Source organism: Protobothrops mucrosquamatus, unplaced genomic scaffold (genome assembly GCF_001527695.2).
Source record: "Protobothrops mucrosquamatus isolate PMUCROS unplaced genomic scaffold, P.Mucros_1.0 scaffold1298, whole genome shotgun sequence".
NCBI classification, from domain to species: Eukaryota; Metazoa; Chordata; class Lepidosauria; order Squamata; family Viperidae; genus Protobothrops; species Protobothrops mucrosquamatus.
In genome coordinates this window covers 414,075-431,921 of record NW_015387500.1, presented here as the reverse complement: position 1 = coordinate 431,921, position 17,847 = coordinate 414,075, and the positions used below count along the sequence as shown (strand labels likewise).

The following is a 17,847-nucleotide window of genomic DNA, read 5'->3' as shown; positions in this document are numbered from 1 at the left end:
TTCACTCTCTCCCCATGCAGGTCCCACCATCATAATTCAGCCTGTTTCCAAATGGCTGAGGCTCAAAGATGCAGCCCGGTTCAGGTATCTTCCCAAGATGCTCATTTCAGTTACTTAAAGAGAAACATCTACGCAAGATCCGAACAGTCTTTTCGCCTGGCAACTCTACTTCCTTGGGGGCAGAGCCAAGGGGCCCCTACCTTCTCCCAGACAGACCACTCTCGTTTTGACTATTTCCAGCGACCTGCTGCATCTTGGATCTCTCAATGTGCTCCACATAGGTTTGGATCATCTGCAGAAGAAGAAAAAGAAAGTACTTAATCCAGATTTCCACTCCACTTTAGAATTGTCCAACCCGAGTCCAACATTTTCTGATCTGGAAAATGGCTTTTCTTTTTTTAAAAAAATAAATAAATAGTGTTTTGGATTGTCTATACAGCAGAAGCAGAACTTACAAACTTCCAGCTATGATCGTACTCCAATACCCACTATACTAGAACAGAAGATCAGAGAAGATGGGAACCTAGTCCCACAAATCTGAAAGGAGTTAGGGTTACTGCTGTCTGTCATGGTTCCGAAAAGAAGCAGCTTTTCAAAGAACTTTGAGGCTTTATTTACCTTAAAAGAATCCTTTTATTGCTACATAGCTTCGGCACGTACATAATGAAGCCAAAAACTGAATCCTCCCACCCCCAATTACCCGCAACAAAGCATAACTCACTCCTTCATTTCACAGTCATCAATCACGTTCTCCAATTAGTTTGAAGTGTGAACTGTCCCTCCCGTAACTCCTCTGGTTACAGCTGACCTTGGCAATGCTGTACTGAAATTTTGTTATGGTTAACTATCATACTTTCCCACCCGCTATGCTAACATTGTCTGCTTTAACTCTAGAAGTGATATGCAGGCTAAATAAAACATGTTTGCTTCTTCATATATGGCAAGCAAGAACATCCGATGTTAGCAGTCTTGACACTGTCATTTACTCCTAGACCCGTACATGCCAACTAATAATAATCAACTTTTCATCCACTCTCCTAGTAAAGAGGAGATACCTCTGTGTGCCGCTGATGTAGGGCGTTGTATTCTTTCTTCATTTCAGATTCGCGCTCCTCCAACCGGGAAACTGTTGATTATTTAAAAAGAAAAAAGAAAATAAAGCGGGTTGAGGAGAAACAGAGCACTCTGAGAAAGATGAGACTAACAACTTTATAAATGGAATGAGAATACGTCTTCAAGCTTGCTCTAGTTTACTCCCAAGGCCTTGTTATAAAATTACAAATGAACAAAAGAATAGGTGGTGCCTGGATTTCCTGCTGGCTTAATTGATACAGCACATACCTTCCAGGTAGGCTTCTTAGATTCAGTCTCTGAATTTTTAAACCAAGCTAGAAATAGCCACACCCTGAGCCTAGTCAGACCATGGGCTGATCTAATGCAAGTGGCTTCTTTATACAGATTTGGATTGGGTTCCCTATGCAAACTTATTTGGAGGGCCAGGAATTGAAGCAGGAACCTTTTACGTTCCAGTAAATGTTTTACCTCTGAAGCCAACTAGGGGTTTGTCATGATGCAGTTCACGAGGCACTCAGGGAAATCCAACCAAACTTAATAAAATCTGTGTATAGAATGCAGCAGAATGGCCAAACTCTGGGAACGGCTTTACTCACTCTGGTCGGCATAATTCTTGGCCTTCAGCTCCAGCTGCCGTGTTTGAAATTCCAGGTGCTCCACCTGAACCTGCAACTCTTTCTTTTCCTGTTCCAGTGCATCTTCAAATTCAATGAATTTCTATCGAAGACATAAAGAACAGAAACGGGTGAAGTGAGCAGATAAAGTGTGACTTTTCACTACGAGCTGTCATCATTTCAAAGACGGTCCCTTCTTACAAATAGTGCACTTTTCCTATGAAAATGCATGTGTTTTAAGCATATAGCACAGTGGTGGCGAACCTATGGCACGGGTGCCAGAAGCAGCACTCAGAGCCCTCTCTGTGGGCATGCGCGCTGCCGTCACCCCAGTCCTAGGCCTTCGGCTGGATTTTATAAAACCTTTTCGCTTTAGGCCTCCGCTGCCATGTGCAAAAAAAAAAAGGTTCAATCAGTCAATTTCAACTTCTTGCAGGGAAAAAAAAAGATCTTGCAAAGTTGGAATTGATTGAACTTTTTAGTCCCACCCAGTCTACCATTACCACCGCAGCCACACCCACCCAATGGGCCACACCCACCCGGCACCCGACGATGCATAAGTGGGTTTGGGGGTGCAGTTTGGGCACTCGGTCTCTAAAAGGTTCGCCATCACTGATATAGCAGCTGTTTTCGTCGGAACAAATCAGTATTTTGAGGCCTTGTTCTGGCTTTGCACAAAAAAACTTTGTCTGCACTGTAACATTTCTTCCTTTGTCTGCAGTGCTGGATGCAGACTCGAAGGCAAACACAAAGATGGTATCAGATATCTACAATCTTTAGGCCTTGCATAACTTTGGCCAGTTCCCCATTATCGATCTAAAGCACTATCCCCCTCTCCTTGTGCTGATACAAAAGTCTCCATTATAAAACCGGCTGTTTGCATTACCAATTTCTATTCCATTTTGGTTTCATCTGTTGGGACTCCCTGCTGAACTGTGCCACCGGCTCTGCCATTTCCCCTTTATTTATTAAACAAAGTTACACAGCCGCCCAACAAAATTTACATTTTTTTTAAAAAAAAAATCCATCAGATAATAAAAACCCATTAACCCCCCCCCAGTTTCCATGACAATAACACAATCAAATCAGCCACTGGGTTGGCTCCAGCTCCATTCATGGTCCCCAGGCTCGCTGACAAAGCCATGTTTTTAATGGCCCTTTGAAAAAAGCAACAGGGTGGGGGGGGCACCTGTACCTTGGGGACAATGATATTCCATAAAGAAGAGCCACCACTGAGAAGGCCCATTTCTGTGGTCCCACCAGATGTACACCCCTGATCGATGGGAACTTGTCACATGCCCTGCCTTCCCGTCTTGGTGGGCTGGGTAGATGTATTAGGGGAGAGACAGTCCTTCAAAATAGCTTGGCCCAAAGTCATGTAGGGCTTTAAAGGTGATAACCAGCACCTTGAATTGTAACCCTTCTTAGCACTCTACACCAGAGGTCCCCAACCTTTTGGGCACCAGGGACCATTTCCGTGGAGAGAGGTTTTTCCGTGGACCGGAGCGTGCGTGGTTTTGTGTGCAGCCTGCATCTTGCAGATGGAGCTTTGCTTGTTTGTGTGAACCAGTTACTGGCATGTCGCGGCCCGGTACTGGTCCACGGACCGGGGGTTGGGGACCCCTGCTCTACACTACCTAGTGGAAAAACATCCATCAAGACACTGCTCTATGATCAGGCAGAATGACACTGTTTTTCTTCACTGTTTTTACAAGACAGAGTGATTAAATCTGATAAATTTGGGGAAGCTAACAAATAATCAACACAAAGTCTGTTTAATATCCATCACTGGCTTTCAGAAAGCTCCAATGGAGAAAGGAGACGGTAAGGAATCTAGTCTACTACATACCTATGGTCTCTTATTTTTTCTCAATAAAATACTGAATTCTATTCTGTTGTCCTTTCTTTGGCTGGAAACTTGGAGAAAAGTTAGTTTTCAAAATAGTAACACAGTAAAAACAATGTATTCGTAATCAGTCTATGATGCCACTGTATCCTGAATAAAAACAGACCAATCCAGAGATCTTGACTACCTGAATAATTCTAATTTTATGCTAGCAAAGAAGTGGAAATGAACCAATGTCTACAAATGTGATTATCATTCAAAGCCAAACCATGCTAAAATCTTTTATTACAGAGACTCAGCACCCCGGAGTTTTATTTCTTTTCCGCCAATTTAAGTCATAAGCTGCAAATGCCTAGTTGGGGAGGGATGACAGCTCAGTGGAAACTGTATACATTTTGAAGATAAAATGCTCCAATACGTATTTTGATTTAAAAAAAAAAATCTAGTAGCAGATGATGTGAAAATCCTTTGGCTGTGTCTCAGACAGCCATATTCCTGTTTAAACAATATGCTGCTAAATAGGCAAAAGGCATAGACTCATTCTAAATTTGACCTCTCTCAAATGTCAGTGGCAATCAGTTTCACAAATTAACAAGTATTAATAAGCTTTTTTTTTCTTGGTGTGTGTGTGTGTGTGTGTGTGTGTGTAATTTCTAAGTGGAATATCTGGTGTCTCTAGCTAGACCAAGTAGTGGAAAAGCCCTTTTTTGCACTGGACATTTCTGAGAATGCTGCAACTCAACCCAGTAATTAACATTGCTTTTAATAGGTACAATGACTGTACGGAATATTAAGATTGTTCCCAATTGTCCAGGTTTGCTTAATCGTGGTTTACTGAAATGTGTGAAATTTATGAAGCCAAGCTAAAATCAAACGAATTAGATCAAGGCTTATAATCCACTCTATTCTGACGGTAGAGGTCATATAGGTAACAGGGTTTCCCAACTTAAACCAGTTCCAGGTTGAAGTGTATGGATTTCAACTCCCAGAATTCCCCAAGAAGCATATTTGGAACTTGCTTAGATTGGAAGACTCTGCTGTACAGCCATTGAGGAGAAATAAAGATGTGTATAGTATGCACGGATTAACAAATTCTCTTTCCCCATCAATAATTTCAGGAATTTAATGTTTGTAATAGATATACACACCTTTGTGTAGAGGGCAAAGGAAATGGATTTGAAGGATAAGAGGACAGCCAAGCCAGATAAAAGTTGCTTGACCTTGGGCCAAGAAAGTAATTTGAGAAAACATCTCAAGACAAGCTCCTTCCTAGTTCACACAAAGAAAAAAGGAGGGGGAAAGCAACAATGTTGGTTTCTTTTCTGATCTGGTAGTTTGGGGGAAGGGGAAATCCGGGAAAAATTCAATTCAGGAAGCAGGAAAATTCTGAACAATTCAGGACAATGTTATGTGTATTTCTATGGATTCTAGGGAGATAGGCATCTCACACCCCTCTTCTACCACAACTTCACTTATTTCTTCTACCATTCTCACAACCGTCCATCAGAAAATTACAAAAATTAACAAATAAAAACTTGTTTGACAAACCATAGATTCATATTTCCCACTATGCCGTAGTTCATGTTAACCGTGGTTCATTGAGTCATAATGGTTGCACAGGCTCATGGCACTAAGCCATGACTGATATTTTTACATACTTTTACTTCAAAAGTATAAGCTAAACGAAAACCAAAATATCCAGATTATTTGTGCTAAGGTGTGTACCCAAGGTAACATAAAAACACCATGCAGCTCATTCTTTTTCTGTACTTCTGTAATAGTCATAATTTTGCAACAACCAATCATTTCTTTCCTAATCTTAGGATCTAGAGACCTGGCCCAGACAAAAAGCATCAAATGTCTGTAATTGTCTTATCCAGAGAAGCAGATAGCTATTTTAACATGGTTATTTGAAATCAGCACAACCTCCATAACACAAGCCTACACACATGCCCATACAGAAGGTAAATCCCACTGGTTTTGACTTTGCCTGGATCATGATGATAATATTTTGTGAGCTTACCCCACATAAAGCAAGATCACAGTCATAAAAAATATACCGAAAGTTGTCGAGAATGAGAAATCGGATTTGTTTCTAATTTGGGCAAGATTAAAGGAACTGTATTAATACACTTGCAATTCAGTGGTTGTCAGAGTGTGTCAGCCACAAAAGTGCTTTTACAGAAATGGGTAAGTAATTATTTGGGAGCTCTCATTTCTGTTTCAATGCACAAGCTGCCCATCTTAGTCCAAGCCACACCACGGGTAGAAATACAATGGGAGACCAGGCCTCCCCGCTGACTTAATAGAAAGACACATCCAAGAAAGATGAATCTTGAAAAATAAAAATAAAAAGATCCACCCTGACAGCACCATCTTCCACATTAAAGCTCCTAGCCTCCCATCTCAGCAAGACATCATCCATAAAGCAACATTTTAAAATAATGAAATCGAAACCACACTCCAGTCTACAAAACTGCAGGACGCAATTGGAGGACTTTAGAAGATAAACATGATGTACGAAAGCAATCGGAAGATTCTCGGAAGTCACTCACCAAAGCCAGACGTGTTTATTGCCTAACCACGGTTTGTAGAAAATAACAGTCTGATGGAAGATTGCATGCCACATGAAAATTGAAACCATTCCTTGCAACTAACAGTGTCTGAACTCGCTTAACATATTAAGCAGAGCACGCTAAATGAATCGAGTCACTGGGTGAACTGAATTCAGTCTTTTAGCTCCATTTTGGTTTTTGTTCTCAACAAGAAAATCCAAGTTGCTGGATCGGCTGGATTCACATAGCACTTCACATAATTTAACGGGGCCAAGAAATCCTTGCAGATCGAGTGCATCTACTAACTATGTTATTCAGATGTGGTTTCTGGCCACCTGCCACCACCAAAGAAAGCCCTTTTTGTATTTGGTTCTTCCTATGTTTACAAATGTATCTTTTTATTCCATGCAATGACTGAAAGTATATTTTTGCTGGCATTTTTATCAGCCCCAACACGTTCTTTTCACTAGGCTAAGAAAGGCATGGATGGTACATCCACATGCTAAGTGGAAGAAAAGGCAGTTGCTAGGAAGCAAGCTAAACTTCTGAAATTGAAAATCTAGAGAAGAGGAAAAAAAAGAGAGCATATTTTCAAAAATTGGGACAGATAAAACGTATTTTTCAAAAGACTAGCTGGGTGACTTTCTGATGTCCTCCAAAGATAAATTATTAAGTTTTCAGACAGGAATTAATACAGGGACAAGCCAATCTATTTGGGTTGCCTGCCAAGAGGGATGGAAAAGGCATTTGGATGAATGCCGACATAATATACCAGCAGTTCCTACATCTAGCAACCTCTGATTTTGATTTTTTAAGGGTTTTTTTAATCCCACCGTTATTATTTTTTATAACTAACTGAAGGTGGTGAATATACATACTTCCTCCTCCTGCTATTTTTCCCACAACAACTTTGTGAGGTGGGTTGAGCTGAGAGAGACTGGCTGGCCCAAGGTCACTCAGCCAGCTTTATACCTGAAGCAGCACTAGAACTCACAGTCTCCTGGTGATTGGTCCAAAATCATCCACCTGGCTTTCATACCTAAGGTGGGATTAGAACTCACCAACTCCTGGTGATTGGCCCAAAGTCATCCAACTAGCTTTCATGCGTAAGGCGGGCATTAGAACTCACGGTCTCCTGGTGATTGGCCCAAAGTCACCCAGCCAATTTACATGCCTAAGGCGGCACTAGAATTCACCATCTCCTGGTTTCTAAATACTAGACCAAAAGGGGCTCTCAAACTGTTGGATGACAGTTCCTATTATCTCGAGCGGAACAGATCAAGGTTGATGATGAGAATGAGAAGCGAAAACTTCTGAAAGACGATTGACCCGCTGGAGCTAGGAAAAAGGGATGGCCGACACCAGAACCGTTAGTTTGATGGGGTTGGGGGAAAAGTGATGGGGAAAACGAATCCTCCCCACTATGCCATTTATTCATTGGAAGCCAACTTCATCTCCCTTCCCCTCTTTTCTCCATAAATCCGAGTCACCCTCTCCTCTTTGCCCTTCAGGAAAGCCAATTCACAACCAATTCAAGCTCCAAGATGCCTCCAGATTTAGGCCCCCTCACCCAATGTTTTTCTAAACCTGCTTTCATTTTTTTTTTTAATTTTAATCCACCCTAAGAGAAACAGCAGCCAGAGCCCTCTTTCAGACACAGGCCAGGCTGAAAACAGCTGAATAGCTGGAGCTCAGCCCCCTGGCCCGGAGCTTCTCCCCCTCGGGCCCAAGGAACGGGGGGGGGGGGCAAAGATTACGAAGGCTCACAGCATCATAAAGCAGCGATGCTTCTCCTTCCACAGAAGAAGCTGCTACTCCTTTGAGGGCTCCGATCTGATGAGAAGGATGGAGGGACGGACGCTCAGCTGCACCTGCGGCTGTGCCCGCGAGTCAGAGGGCCGGAGAGGCCTCGCAGCCTTCCCACCCCGGTTCCTTCGGCCAAGTTCGGGCCTCCGACTCGCCCTAGAGGGGAGGAGGGAAGGAGGGAAGGAGGGGGGGGGCTCTTGCCCGTCCGGCTCACCTCCTCGGCCTGCTTGCGCAGCGCCTTCTCCCGCTCGTACTGGGTGAGCAGCTGCTCGTTGTCCTCCCGCAGCAGCTCCAGCTCCACCTCGTGCTCCTGGTTGTCGGTCAGCACCGAGTCGAGGTTCTCCAGCACCGTCACCACCAGCGGCATCAGCTCCTTCACCACCTCCTCGTCGTAGCAGCGGATCAGGCGCTCGAACTCGCGGTAGATGCTGTTGGCCAGGCCCGAGACGCGCTCCGACATCACCGAGCCCGAGCAGTAGTCGTCCCCGGGGTAGCCGCCGACGCCGCCATCGTCCAGCTGGATCTCCAACATCTTGGCGGAGGCGCCGCCGCCGCCGCAGCCCGGGCGCTCCCCTCCGCCGCCGCACCTGCTCGGCCGGCCCGCTTGCAGACGATGGACGGCGGCGGTGATGCTCCCCCGGCCTCGGCTTCGCTCGCCACCGCTCCGGCGCTCGCTCGCTCGGCCGGCTCTGCCCACCCCCGCTCGCCCCGGCCCTGCGCCACTGGCCACTCCCGGCGCCCGCCCGCCCGCCTCCTCCTCCTCCTCCTCCTCCCCTCCCCGGCGCTCCTGCCTTGCGCGCACAGGCGCAGCAGAGAGGCAGAGAGGCGGTGGCGGCGGGCGGGCGCCGGCTCTTCCCGGAGGGGAGGCTGAGCAGGGGGTCTCTGGGGAGCCTCCTTCCCGGCCCAGGGATGGGGCTTTCCTTCCTGAACCGCCTGGGCTGGGGGATGCAACAACAACAACAACAACAACAAGGGCTTTCCTGAGCTGCTGAACGTAGAACAGAGAGTAATAAGATCGGAAGGGAGCTGGGAGGTCCTCTAGTCCAACCCTCTTCCCCTGGCCCATTCCGGACTTTCTTTGGAGTTGATGGGGTGGATACACGGGATCACAGAAAGACTAATAAGAGAAAGAGAAGGAGGAGAATGATAACAACAACAACAACAATAATGACGACAACAGCAACAGCAACAACAACAACAGCAGCAGCAACAACAACAACAACAACAACAACAACAACAATAATAATAATAATAATAATAATAATAATAATAATAATAATAATAATAATAATAATAATAATAATCTTTTATTCATTAGACATAAAGCTCAGTCAACTGAGCATTCAAATTGGCTGGCGCTGATGGTTGACACGGGTTGCTACCAGCATCCTAGGTGTCAACCAGGTACCTCCTTAAAATATAAGATGTTCCGAGTAGCGCAGTTTTTTGTAATATTGCTGGAGTTATTGCAGGAAGCTGCAGTTTCTTGATGTATTTTGCAAAGTTTTGGGACATAGTTCCCAGTGCCCCGATGACAATGAGTATCACTGTTACACGTTTCATCCATAATCGTGGAGTTTCCACGGCCAGGTCGCAATATTTCATTATTATTATTATTATTATTATTATTATTATTATTATTATTATTATTTCTTCTTCTTCTTCTTCTTCTTCTTCTTCTTCTTCTTCTTCTTCTTCTTCTTCTTCTCCTTCTCCTTCTCCTTCTCCTTCTCCTTCTCCTTCTCCTCCTCCTCCTCCTCCTCCTCCTCCTCCTCCTCCTTTCATGAGTCATTTTAACAGATGTCATTGGTACTTCACAAAAAGCTTATGACTTTTAATAAAAATTCTTAGTTGGAAAAGGCTTATGATTTTTGCCACCATATGGATTAACATGTCTCGCTCCTACAAAGATACATTCCTGATGGATTATGCTTCTTTTTTTAAAGGGGAGAAAAATTTGCCATTAAGCAGTTGTTCCTGGTGCATCAGATTCAACCAAACTCTTTGGAGTAACTTCATTAGCAAACATCAAAATATATTAAATTGTGTTCTTAGATAGCTAGAATGTCCTTGACAAAATATAATAAGACTGCTACTTCTATATTTATTACATTTGTACACAGCCCACGTCCCAGAGACTCTGGGTAGTTGTATTTACAACAGCCCACAATAACCATTTTACAGATTTTACAATACCCTATAATAGCCTTCTTACTGAGAACAGTTCTTTCTGCAGACCTATCCAGTCTAATTCCTCCATTAGAATGTAAGACTGAGTTTAAGCAGGCAATCTGGTCTCAAACTGACTGCCATTATGGTATGGTGAACTGTACTTTTATTTGATAGCAATTTTAAAGCATTTGCTATCTTTTTCAGCAATTCTGTTTTTGCTTTCTTTGTTGATGGTTTATGAGATCTTTGGGGGAGGTATGTATCATTTGGGTTTTTTATTAATAGGAAGTTTGAAGAGCAAACAGTAAAAGATTCAGCTGAGAGAGTCTTACTACCATCTCAGCAAAGAACTGGAGTTGAAATTAACTGCATATCCAGAGGCATGTAATATAATCCTTCTTCCCCACATACAATCACACACTTCCCAAATGACTAATCAATGAGGCATTAGGAGGATCTGAGACTGGTTGTAAAGCATCTGGGTTCTGAAGAGACAGAAGGCAAAGAACAGGGAGCCAAAAACACTCAAGGGAAACCCTTTTTCGCTACTTATAAAAGAGCTGTAAAAGATTGTTCAAGGCTGTGGATTGCTTTGTCAGGATCTCTGTAGAATGGAGTTTTGGATAGCTGATATCAAAGTGTTTGGGGCTTTTTTTATTAGTCTGATTTTAAGCAGTTGCTCTTCCCACGTGCACAAAATAGATAAGGTAAAAGGAAATAAAAACATGCAGAAATGCATACATGCTTTGAAGAAAGCAAATAAAAAAGAAACAGCAAGTCTCTAGGCAGAATGAGGTTTGGGAAAACTGCCGGATGCTCCTCCCAACACAAGAAATTATCAGCAGTAAGTATTTTGCTAACATATTGGTTATATGATTAAGTTTTAAAAGCATCTACTTTCACATTTAGGAATGACCATGGCTATATTACTGCTTGTGACAGAAGTTGAAAAATTCATCTGTTCTATCTTAATTCTATCCCATTTTGCAGAGATATTTTTTTCATCGCATGTGATTCCCACATTTTGCTTTGCTTGCCATGAAATTGGATAAGCTTAATAATAATTTGTATGTGTTCTTTTAAAGTTGACTCCAACAAAATGCATTACCGTGCTGCAATTATTCCATGCCTTATGACATCCAGATGCATTAGGACTGCGATTCCCAGAATTTTCAACCAACAGATCCAATTATCCAATCCAGACCACCTGATCAATTCTTGGCTCAGGGTTTTACTCTGACCTGGCTCCATTCTATGTGATCTACAGTTTAGTCCTATCACGGGATCAACCTGATAATTGAAATAACAGTTTTTTTCCTCTGCCCATGACTCTATAAAGACCTTTTCCTGGCTTTCTGTTATAGAATGGTACACAGTATATTCCTCTGGAAACTCCTTGGGGATTCTTCAACAACCTCAAGCGCACAATTTATAACTCTTACAGGCCATATTTCTGTGCCAATATTGTATTGTGCTAATTGCCAGCACATTGACTACAATTTGGATGCAATCAAGCTTCAGAAATTATGTTTTTTGCTTACCTATTCCTTTTTCCTTTCAGTGAGTTTTGGCCTTTGCTGATTTTTACCAAAACAAATAAACTGGCTGGCCCAGTAGAGAACACACCCTGTCCACTGCTAAAAAAATAATAATTGGTAGCCCAAATACTGTATATCAGAACTGACCATCTAAGTCCCTTCTGCATCGCACCCAAAATGAACGTTATATAGTGGATAATTAAATTACAGAAAGAATTATTATCCCAAAGCAGCGTGCATAAAGTTAGTAACAGTCCATTCCTGCTTGGAGGCTTATAATGTGAAAAACATAAATAGATAATGGCAAAAATGAAGGAAAAAGGAAAAGTGATTTTGGTGAGCTGTTACTGCTAAATGTCTTATAATAGCTGACATGAGTAGAAGCTGTTCTCAGATACCAAAAGGAGCTGAATTATCAGCTGCACTAACAGATCGGATCCTTCCAATTTCTCTCTGTCCTGCAACCACTTAGAATAACTGCTAATAGGCTGTGGAAGGAAAGTTAAAAGTTTGATGGAATAAATCTCACTGCAGAGTTGATGAATGGATGCTTTCAGCTCCTTCCTCTGTGGTGCACTCTGGTGGAATTACATAACAGCACAGTGAGTGAGGATTATTTCTGAGAACTATACAGTTTTAGGTTAACAGCTAATCTTTAGAACTGCCATAAAATGCACCCATATCTATGAAACGCTTTTGGATTTTCCAGCTCTACCTATAAGAGTAAAATGTTCTTTCCTATTTGTGAAACGTCTCTAAGATGGGGCATTTGCAACTGTTATGCACAGCATTCCTTTTTTTCTTTTGGCATGGACTTTATTCCATTTTTTAAAAAGTCACTTAGGAGATTTTTACAATGGAGAGCCAACAAGAATGATTCAAATGCCTGGTGACAGTTTGATGTGTTGCTCCATTGTGGGGAAAGCATGATAGTCGAGCAACGGGAAAGGGAAATTTTATTTTTTTTTCTCTTAGGCCGCCAATTCCCAAGAGCTATCGTCAGAGGAAGAGCTGAGTCATTACTACTCTCTCATCCTTCCATGCATATAATAGTCTGCACCACAGAGGAATATCTTGTGTCCTGAATAATTGACAAGGCCTGATAAGCATTCCTTGATAATTAATGTGAAATACATACCAATCTCACATCTTGTTCTACCCTAGAAGCCAGCAATATATACTAAACTCTCATATTTTAATGCCTATTACTGGGTCTCTACCACAATTCAGTTGACTACAGGAACAGCAGTGGCAGTGACATGAAATATAAAAGACTTGATTAAATTATTGTGCCTATATTCACACAACACCCTGAATCTTGGTTCCTAACATCCCTTCTAGAGGAAGGTTTTGAGCTGATGTTTAAGAAAGACTAGCAGATGCTGGATTTGCTGTAAGATCTTTTAGCAGGTATTTTTCTTTCTTCCTAGTATTTTTCACACAGCTGCAGGGTCTGGTTTGTTTTTTTCCCCCTGGATCAATCTAGTGTTTGCAACCGGAATAGTGTCTTTCCACATATCCGGCTCTTATTCTTGTAAGCTTCTTCTGATCTGTTCTTATTCTCTGCTCACCATCTAAGTACTTAGCTGGACAGCTCCGCACTAATTTAATTTGTTTTTTCTTTGCTGGACAGCTCCCTTGTCTCAAATCACAGGCTCACAGCCCCTACCTCTGTGGGAGGGACATATCTGCTAGCAGGAATACCCTTTCCCATTGATTTATGAAGATCAATACCGTTCAGAAGTCACGCTTCCCTTTTTACATGTAGCTGAGGTTTTAAAGAGCAGCGATACGGAAAACAGAGGAAAGAAGGGATGTGATATAATCTAGTTAGACTTCTCCCTGACTCTGAGTTATCATGCGTGAAATGAAACGATTCCTCAGCCTAGCAGGGAGCTGCAGTATTTAATTGGATTTGAGACCGATGGAAGGAAAGATGCATTAACAGCTGTTCCTCCTCTTCCCTTCGGTCTTGCTTAGGCCATTTTGGGCCAGAAATGGGAATTGAATCATCACAATGAAACAGCACATAACTGAGGCGGTAACTATCTCTAAAAGAAAGCCATATTGAATCAGGGAGAATTCCCACTGATACAAAGAAGGGGACACAATAAGAAAGTTTGAGGAAAAAGCAGTAACAGAATATTGGTGTCCTTATATGTAGCAAACATTTTAATTTAAAAGATTTGATTACTTTGTACTTTATCTTATAGTCTACGTCCTAGAAACTTTGTTAGAATTTTACACCACTGCATTCTCTCATGTTCCAAAATATACAGAAGAAACAGGACAAAAGGAAGCTGTTTTTCACAGAAGCTCTTTGGTGCAAAGCCCAGCCAGTGATTTTACTTAAGTACCGGTACTTCTTCCTTAAATATGTCCTTGAAGCTTCCAAATGCTAGAAATATTGATTAAAAGAAACCTCTGAGGTTGGAGAATCATATCAATAGCTGACTGGCACAGTGCATGCAGCTATGTAGAAGTAATTTTTCTACAATGGAAAATTTTGCTACAAAGCATCGCTCAATCCTATTCTTTCTACACAAAAGCATCAGAGAAGGTAACAGGCAGTGGAGATCAAACCTTTTCTGAAGAATTACAGGGAGTTTACAGATGTATAGAAAGGGTAAGGAAAATCAAACAGGAGGAGCACTGGAGATGGCACAAAAGAAATTGTGGGCTGCCTTTCAAACAAAAAAAAATGTGCATGAATGTTCTTGCACTTGAAGAATTGGAAAGATATCAGACTGAAAAAGATAGTTATATAACTAAGTAACAACATTTGTCCTGCAAAGCCAAGATGTTTGTTGCTTTTTGAGAAAGCAAAAAGCAATAAGGTAGCCTGTTCCAAATGTACTTTGTTATTTAACACTCTTTTTCATGTCACATCTCCTGGACAGGTGAGATTATGAAAATGACTTATAGACAATAATATCCCACTTATGATGCTTTTTTTTTCTCAGTAAAGGAATCATATCTTTCAAGCTATTGGTGAAACATAGTTCTAAGAAAGATCTTAATGGCTATTGTCACTTCAGGTTTATTATTGTTCTCTGATTTTCTTGTGTCCCCCCCCCCCCGCTCTGTCTGCCTTTAATACATGTATACACTTGAGTCTGTATATAATATTAAATTAATAAATTAATGTCTAGCCTACTTCGTCCAGTTGATTCTGGCAGCCTCACAATGTTGAAACAAAACAAAATTCTTCAATTAAAAACAACTATTTAGGAATAAAGTCCTTCAACCATGTTCCCAACAACAATAGGCGCCTATCTACCCAACTCAAGGCCTGCAGAAAAAGCTATTTTTTAAAAGAACTCTCAAAGACGGGCATTGTAGGAGCCCTGCAGATCTCCAGGGGGATATTAGTTTCAAAGGATCAATGCCGCAAACTACACCTCGAGGGCACACTGCCTAAAAATACAATCCATGTTTGTACTATATAAACAGAACTGTGGGGGAAAACCCACTTCTGTTGCACCAGAGAAAAAGCATCTTGTGGCACTACATAGTATTTTAAAGATGGTGGGCATTCATTGAACATAAATCTTAATTCTTCCTTACTCAGAGAATGTAAAAAAAAAAAAGCACGAATCACAATAATGGTGTTTTAACATAGCATTACAGATAGGCCTCCACCTATGACCACAATTGAGTCCCAAATTACTGTTGTTAAGCAAGACAGTTGTTAAGTGAGTTGCGCCCCATTTTAGGACCTTTTTGCCACAGTTAAGTGAATCACTGCAGTCGTTAAGTGAATCATGCGGTCATTAAGCAAATTTGGAACCCCCCATTGAATTGGCTCGCCAAGAAGTTGGCTGGGAAGTCACAAATGGGATCACATGACCCGGGGAAACCACCCATCATGCTAGTGGCCAAGTGCTTGAATTTTGATCATGTGACCATGGGGATGCTGCAATGGTGGTTAAGTTGCAACGGATGGAAACTAACCAAGGAGAGAAGCAACCTAGAACTAAGGAGAAACTTCCTGACAGTTAGAACAATTAACCAGTGGAACAACCTGCCTCCAGAAGCTGTGAATGCTCCAACACTGGAAGTTTTTAAGAAGAGACTGGACAGCCATTTGTCCAAAATGGTATAGGGTCTCCTGCCTGAGCAGGGGGTTGGACTAGATGACCTCCAAGGTTCCTTCCAACTACTACTACTACTACTACTACTACTTATTATTATTATTATTTTATTTTTATTATTATTATTATTATTATTATTATTATTATTATTATTATTATTATTATTATTATTATTTTCATTGCCGTTGTGATTTCGGTCACTAAATGAATGGCTGTACGTCAAAGATTAGCTGTACTCAAAATGTGTGAAGTCTATTGCTTTAGAAATAGACCTTGGGCTGCAATTTTCAGCATATTTATGTGGAAGCAAACTCTACAAAACAGTCTAATGAATTATGTGCCATCGAGTTAATGGTCCCTCTTACCAACCACACAGATAGATTTTCTCAAGGATCATCTGTCCCAGACCTGGTCTTTTTCCAACGGTGCACCTATCCCTAATTTAATAGTGCCGATTTACCTTGCTGATGGTTGTCTTCTTCTTCCCTTTCCTTCTATCTTCCCAGTTCAGATAAGATGTCCAAACTACAGTAACTTGAGCCTGGTTATGTCTTCCTTGGGTAAGGACTGAAAGTTAACCAGTCTGATGATCCATTTGTTTGTTTTCTTGGCTGCCCATGGGGTTCTCAAGAGTCTTCAAAAAAGATGTTGAGAGTTTGGGAAAAAAATCAGAGAAGAGCAACTAAGATGATCAAAGGCCTGGAGACTAAAATGTACGAAGAACCGCTGCGGATTTGGGTTTGGCTAGTCTAAACAAAAGAAGAAATAGGGGAGACATGATAGCAGTGTTCCAGTATCTGAGGGGCTGCCACAAGGCAGAGGGGGCCAGGGTGTTCACCAAAGCACCAGAGGGAAGGACGAGAAACAATGGATGGAAACTGACCAAAGAGAGAAGCAACCTGGAATTAAGGAGAAACTTCTGACAGTGAGGACAATCAACCAGTGGAACAGCTTGCCACCAGAAATCGTGGGCGCTCCATCACTGGAGGTTTTTAAGAAGAGTCTAGACAGTCACCTGTCTGAGATGGTATAGATTCTCCTGCTTGAGCAGGGGACTGGACTAGAAGACCTCCAAGGTCCCTTCCAGCTCTATTCTATTCTATTCTATTCTATTCTATTCTATTCTATTCTATTCTATTCTATTCTATTCTATTCTTCTATTCTATTCCATTCCATTCTAATTCTATTCTGTATTTCTATTCTATTCTAATTCTATTCTGTATTTCTGTTCTATTCTATGCTACTCTACTGTATTCTATTCTGTATTTCTATTCTATTCTTTAATTCTATTCTATTCTGTAATTCTATTCTATTCTATTCTATTTCCATTATTCTATTCTATTCTATTTCCAATATTCTATTTCCAATATTCTATTTCCAATATTCTATTCTATTCTATTCTATTCTATTCTATTCTATTCTATTCTATTCTATGGGACACATTTTAAATTTAAACCAATGATTTTATGATTGATCTTGGACTGTAATAATAAATGACCAGATATAGTAATTGTTTCTGAGACGTTTTTCTGTGAATAAGGAAGCTGGAAAAACAATCACACGTCCACCTCCCTCGCCTTGCGAGAGACAAATGCGCCGCCTCAGAAAAGGCGGGAACGACCCACTCCAAGGGGGCGGAGCTTCACGCTGAGGGGCGGAGCAGAGAAGCCTCCCGCATCGAAAGGTGTCAAACTGCAGGGGGCGGAGCTTGCGAGCCTCCTGGTCTCCCCGGAGGAGGCGTGGTTCGGGAGGCAAAGCTCTGCTTACAAATAGGGGAACGCGTAAGGGAGGGGAAGAGGGCGGAGCCACGTCACGAGACAGAAGGGCGGGGTTTCGCCCGAGGGCGGGGTAGTAGGCGGGGCGAAATGTCCCTCCCGCGAAGAGGAGCGCCAGCGAGGAACAAAGAGAGTGGCTGATGAGGAAAGGGGCGGGGACTCGGTCCCGGGGATGGTGGGCGGGGCCGGGTAGTAGGCGGGGCGAAATGTCCCTGCGCGAAGAGGAGCGCCAGCGAGGAACAAAGAGAGTGGCTGATGAGGAAAGGGGCGGAGACTCGGTCCCGGGGATGGTGGGCGGGGCCGGGGCGGGGCCAATCCGGTGCCTGCCTGCTGCCTCGGGAGAAGCGGAGCGGACCCGCCGGGAATCGGAGCC

At 42.3% G+C, this 17,847-nt stretch overlaps 1 protein-coding gene across 1 annotated transcript; it reads right to left on the bottom strand.

Moving 5' to 3' along the window:
- Positions 1–200: 200 nt before the first annotated feature.
- LOC107292222 (C-Jun-amino-terminal kinase-interacting protein 3-like) lies at positions 201–8,427 on the bottom strand (the record flags this gene model as incomplete). Its single annotated transcript, XM_015821294.1, has 4 exons — positions 8,110–8,427; positions 1,671–1,791; positions 1,056–1,126; positions 201–292 (listed from the first exon to the last, which is right to left on the bottom strand). Coding segments are annotated over exons 1-4 (602 nt in total), but the record flags the coding sequence as incomplete, so codon positions are not given.
- Positions 8,428–17,847: the final 9,420 nt, after the last annotated feature.